This window comes from Stigmatopora argus, chromosome 24, assembly GCF_051989625.1.
Source record: "Stigmatopora argus isolate UIUO_Sarg chromosome 24, RoL_Sarg_1.0, whole genome shotgun sequence".
Classification (NCBI taxonomy): domain Eukaryota; kingdom Metazoa; phylum Chordata; class Actinopteri; order Syngnathiformes; family Syngnathidae; genus Stigmatopora; species Stigmatopora argus.
The window spans coordinates 2099001-2105000 of NC_135410.1; the positions used below are offsets into that span (position 1 = coordinate 2099001).

At 40.1% G+C, this 6000-nt stretch overlaps 1 protein-coding gene across 2 annotated transcripts in view; it reads left to right on the forward strand.

Moving 5' to 3' along the window:
* phactr1 (phosphatase and actin regulator 1) overlaps positions 1-6000 on the forward strand; it is a 44378-nt gene that overhangs the window by 17031 nt on the left and 21347 nt on the right. For both annotated transcript variants that reach the window (XM_077594772.1, XM_077594773.1), the window contains exons 5-7: positions 3394-3591; positions 3674-3941; positions 4998-5176. In XM_077594772.1, coding sequence (XP_077450898.1) covers positions 3394-3591; positions 3674-3941; positions 4998-5176 — 645 coding nt within the window. The remainder of the gene's footprint in view (positions 1-3393; positions 3592-3673; positions 3942-4997; positions 5177-6000) is intronic.

The following is a 6000-nucleotide window of genomic DNA, read 5'->3' on the forward strand; positions in this document are numbered from 1 at the left end:
CTGGGATGATTTGTGGGCTCAGCAGGGGTGCAATGAACCAAACACAAGATTAAAACGTCCTAGTCTTCAAGGCCAAATAGGAAAAAAAATCCGATAGCGTCTCTGGTATTGTTCAGAGGGCTGGTCCAAATGTGCCGGCGGGCCGCATCCCCCCCCCCCCCCCAATTAAAAAAAATAAAAAATAAAAAATAAAAAATCCGATAGCGTCTCTGGTATTGTTCAGAGGGCCGGTCCAAATGTGCCGGCGGGCTGCATCCCCCCCCCCCCCCCAAAATTTAAAAAAAAAAAAAAAATCCGATAGCGTCTCTGGTATTGTTCAGAGGGCCGGTCCAAATGTGCCGGCGGGCCGTAGTTTGGTGACCCCTGCATTAGAGTATTGCGGGACTGGAAGACAATAAAAACACATTGAGCGAGAGCCAGATGAGGAGGTGGATTTTATTTTTTAAGCAGCGAGTAAGCCGGTAGAAGTGTTTCTAAACTGGGACCACAGTGAATACCAGTAAACAAGGTGCAAGGCTTGTGGCTAATATAAGGTGACAACTAGTCAGACTAGTGGAACTAGTCCTCCGGTAAGTATTTTACTAAAACTACAGCAAATCCACACATATTTATTCAAATAATGCAATATTTATAGGCTGTATGCATGTTTAATGTGGCACGTTTTCCAACCAGGAAGTGGCAACCTGCAGACAGCTTTTTCCAGGGCTTATTGCTCCCGATATTAGTGGGCTTCAAAGAAGAACAAAGAGGTCAGGTACTTTTTTTACTTGCATGAGTGGGTTGCTGCTCAGTCACCACCAAAGGGCGTCAAATTGAAGCGTGTAATTGCGGCACACGTTCACGTGTCCAAGGCCGATGTATCACTTACCGAGCAGCTGTCACCGCTCGTTTACGGCAGGGAAGGCAGCCTTAAGAAGTTGTTGTTGGTAGAGTCTGAAGCTCATTAAAAAGCAAGCTATGTCTTGCAAACAATTGATCTCTGATAATAATAGTCCTGCAAGTCCTGCAATGTGAGTATTGTTCATGCGCACATCGGGATGACACGGTTCAAAGGAGACATTGTTCAGGCCTTCTCTATTGTCCCTAGATATGAGTGTGAGTAGGATGGTTATTTGTCTCCTTGTGCCCTGCGACTGGCTGGAAACCAATTCAGAGTGTCAGTCTGGTCCTAGGTGGGACTTTGGGGCTTTGGTGGCCTCCCGTATTGCATATCTGCTTTTTGCAGATGATGTAGTTCTGTTGGCTTCCGCGATCTTCAACTCTCAATGCAATGATTGACTATCTCTCTCTACGTTTCTACCATCACATATGGTCACAAGCTGTAGGTCGCGATCAAAAGAACAAGATGCCAGATACAAGCAGCCACAATTGGTTTCTTACACAAGGGGTCAGGGTTCTCCCTTAGAGATAAGGCGAGAAACTTAGTTATCCTGAAGAGAATCTATGGAGGTAGAATCATGGTAAAACTAAGGAGAGAAAAAAATGTGTTTTGCAAATGCAGTGTCTTTCAAAAGTGAAAAAAGCACTGTTTGCAAACACAATGGGTCTTTTAAAAATAGATAAAACTGTGGTTTGCAAATAAAAACTTACTGATCAAACAAATAAAAGTGGCTACGAATGCTCTCTTAGGAATATGATTGCATTTGTTTACAGATCAAAAGGACTGACAACAACGCATACCAGTAATTCCTCTTCCTATCAGCAGATAGTGCTTTCTTACTGTTCAAAGTATGGAAAATGCACTAGAGGTTTATCCATCTGCTCGATGCGAGACGGGGGTGTGGTTAAGTAAACCCACATTACGTCTCAATTACCATGAAAAATCTAGTTGGTTGTTGAAACAATTGAAGATAAAGATTTAAGATTTTTATCACAACTAAATTATTATATTTCTAAACAATGTCTAAATTCCCATGCTTTATTTACCTGTGGTTTGGGGTTGATTGAAAAGCAGCATATTAGTAATCCATTCAACACTCGACATCTGATGAAGCACGATTTGACCAACCATAAACAATTTTAAGACTATGCCTTAATTTCCATAATAATATGTTTTTATCAAAAATATTAACAGATATAAAATAATTACCCTTTGAGCAATGAAGTAATTTTTATTGAATAATTGTTTTAAGAACAAATGTGTGTATGCATTGTAATATTCAATTTTTAGTCAGTGGGGGGGTTCCTCTTCTGTATTATGGTTCCACTTTAAAAGTCGATGAAACAAAATAGAGTACAGATTCAACGGACACAGCAGGAATTTCTGTGATGTTCAATCGTGCCATGATTAGTAACAGTATATGTATATGAGCAAATATGTGACAATTAATACCCATAAATATGTATAAAACATTTGGATGTAAAAAAGCTTGTTATTCAATTATTTGGTACTCTTTGATAAGGGTGATATGCTCACAGCTTTGCAAATGAGCATATGGAAGGCAGGTCATCTACCAATACTAACAAATACAGTTAAATGTATGGATCAGAAAGGGACTCTTATATAATATTAAAAGTTTACAATTTAAATGAGGTAGCTATCAATTTATCCGTGGAGATGTCATCCCAATAGCAGCAGTGACCTTGAAAAATTAGAAAATCACTTGTCTATCAATATTTTAAAAATCTATGTAAATATGCCAAGCACATATAAATAATGCTCAACATATACGCCATAAAGAGCCTCTGATAAAATGTTGAGTTGAAAATTCAAAAGAGGTAGCTATTCAGTCAAATTATCTCCAAATATACTTGACAGCCGGCCATTCAAACGAATGGCGCCCATTCTCGTCGAAGCCATGTTTAAAACTATTCGAGGCTCGATCTGAGGAGAAAAAATAAAAAAGATCTGTAAACAAATACAATCAGATTCATAAAAGAGCACTTGTAGGCACTTTTATTTATTTGATGGGTACATTTTCTATTTGCAAACCTCACGTTTCTCTTTTTTGAAAGACACATTTCACTTGCAAAATAGACTTTCTCTATTGAAAGACACGTTTCATTTGCAAAACATATTTTGTTCTCTCTTCAGTTGTGGCGTGATTCTACCTCCATAAGAAACAGATGAAGTCGCTTGAGCATCTGACTAGTATGCCTCCTTGGTGAAGTGTTCCGGGCACTTCTCACTGGGAGGAGGGCGCAGGGCCGACACAGGACATGCTGGGGAGTCTCCTAGCTGGCCCAGGAATGCCTTTGGATTCTCCCAAAAGACCTGGATGAAGTGGCCGGGGTGAGGCAAGCCTGGTCTTCCCTGCTGAAGCTGCTAACCTGTGATCCAACTTCAGATTAAGTGGAGAAAAATTGATGGATCACAGATATTGCTTTACAGGGCCTTGAAAGCTAGCAATGGTAACTAACATTGTTTTTTTTCCTCTTGCTTCATCCTCTCAGGTTCACTGGAGTTTGACATCCATGCAGATTCTACAAGTCAACTGGAACTCATGCAAAGATTAAACCAAGCTCCATCTCCAAAAAAACCTTCTGTGTACCCAGAGGATGATACTGAATCAAAACTACACACACCTCATACGTTCCAAAATAAACCCCCAGCCCTCGCCCCCAAACCCATCACAAGCATGCAAAATCACAGTATGTTTGTGGTCATCTATATCACATTTCTACTTAAGTTTGATCTTTTAGGAGATACTTAAAAAATCTGTCCATTTTACAGATAGCGCTCTGGTAAAGTTGCCAACCGTGTCGGTGAAGTTGTCTCCTCCTCTACCTCCAAAGAAGCTTATGATCTCTGTACCTGTAGAAGGCATGGAACCCTTGCCGCCTATGCTCGCCTTTCAGAAGTGCTCCGCCCCGCCCAGCCATTCTACTGTAGGTGGGCATTCATTGCAATATGGGACACTTCCAGTTCCTATTCACCCACCCAGCCGAATTATTGAGGAGCTCAATAAAACCCTGGCTCTTACCATGCAGAGATTTGAGAGGTGAGAATCAAAAAGAGACAAAGTAGATTCTGCTCTAACGGATAATGATGATTCAGATGGGATATCATGGATCTCTAGCTGTCTAGCTACCGCTGATTATTTATGGCTTCTGCCAATATAATTAATTACAAGTAATGTTTTTACTTGATTCAATTCCAATTTTGTAAAGTGGCACCTCTACTTAAGAAAGCTTCTACATAAAAAAAATTGAAGTTATGAAAGTGATGTGCTAAATGTTATTCCTAGATATGAATATCACGGCGCACCTTAAAAATGAACACCTAGCGGCCGCATCGTACGTCAAATTTGTCTCAGGGCAAAAATTTGCTTGGAATTTTCTTCATATCTCAAATGTCTCGTCTGTTGGAAACTCGTATGTCAAGGTAATACTGTACAGGCGCGAAAACATGTGGTATGGTAGGCTGAATTTGCGTTTTTTTTAATTATCGCGGCCATGTCTGGTCTACATTATCCGCGTTATTCGAGGGATTACTACTTTAGTTGTTGTTTTTAAACTTCCAAGCAACACTTCCAGTTTGCAATTAAGAGCTTAAGGGAAAAATAAAACTTGAGTCAAGGTACCATGTCTTATCAGAAACTAGTGCTATTCTGTCCATAGCATGCAGTCCTGTTTACCCTTCATCTTCGTGTAGTTTTACCCACCTCTGCATCTGGACTGCAAATAAATTGTGATTGCACGTTTCTGGATCCATATCGGCTCATTTTAATAGTAATTTTACATATTTTCTTTTCTGTATGATACAATGTTATTGTCACTCCCCACAGATTTTATACATAAAAAGAAGCCTATTTCATATGTATTTTTATAAATTCCAGTTAGTCATTTTATGTGCATATCTCAGTTGAGGTGCTTGGTCGATTAAAGCTTGATCACAACTTTGAAACCCATCGGATACCCCCTCCAGGAAATGTTAGACATTTTCGTTTGTTCTGTCTTTGGAAATTAACTGTGGGATGTGCTTTTATTTATATATCTGTGTCATCTCACAACTTTCGACACTGTTGATCTGTGTTTTTTTTTTCTTTGACCATCAGTTCTATGATGCGCGCTGCTCCAACGTTGATGATGGAATGTGACAACAAGGAGAATCTTCCCAACGAGGCTGAATACAAGCTACCTGTTTTTTATCGGGATGATTACGATGAAGAAGAGGAACTAGAGGAAGAAGTGGAGGAAGAAGATGATGAGGAGGATGACGAGGCATTGTTTACAAGTAGTGATTTTCCTAAAGTTTGTTACGTATCCACCTCATATACACACATTAACAATGAGAACTATCATATAGTAATGATAGGTACAGCTGAGTGATAAGTGCGTCGGCCTCACAGTGGGGTCGAGGGTTCAATCCCAGGTGGTTCCTCACTGCCTGCAGTTTGCTGGGTACTCTGTTTTCCTTCCACATTCCAAAAACATGCATGGTTGGCTGGTTGAGTTCTCTAAATTGCCCTAAGGTATGAGTGTGTGCATGAATGGTTGTCTGTTTCCTCGTGCCCATAATTAGGTGGGATAGGCTCCAACATCTCCCACAACCCTTATGAGGATAAGTGAATCAGAAAATGAATGTATACCTTTTCAACTTATACGTTTTTCCCGTATTGTATGTTTTTTTGATCATTTCAATTTGGGTACGCCGTATAACAACTTTTGTACGGGATTTTTTAAAGTACTTTTTTGTAAAACCAATCTCGTTTTACCCATTTCGGCTCTAATCCACATCGTCTTGGTCACTGGTAGCAGATGAAAAGCCATCGTCGACTGCTAATAGTCATGTTTTAAGCATGATATGCGCACTCGCATTCCCGTTTCTCAATGTACCCAGACAGTCAAGCTGTCAACGTCATACAGCGACATCCACAGAATCTTGAATTTAGGAATTTAGTGCATACTGATTGGGCACCCTGTCTACTTTTGAGAAAATTTTAGACTTTTAAGTGCGCCCTATGTGTTTTTTTAGAAGGGGAATTGCAATCATTGGGGAGCAATTAGCGGAGGTTGACATGTATGTGAATGAATGAATGAGCTACAGCAGGGGTGGCC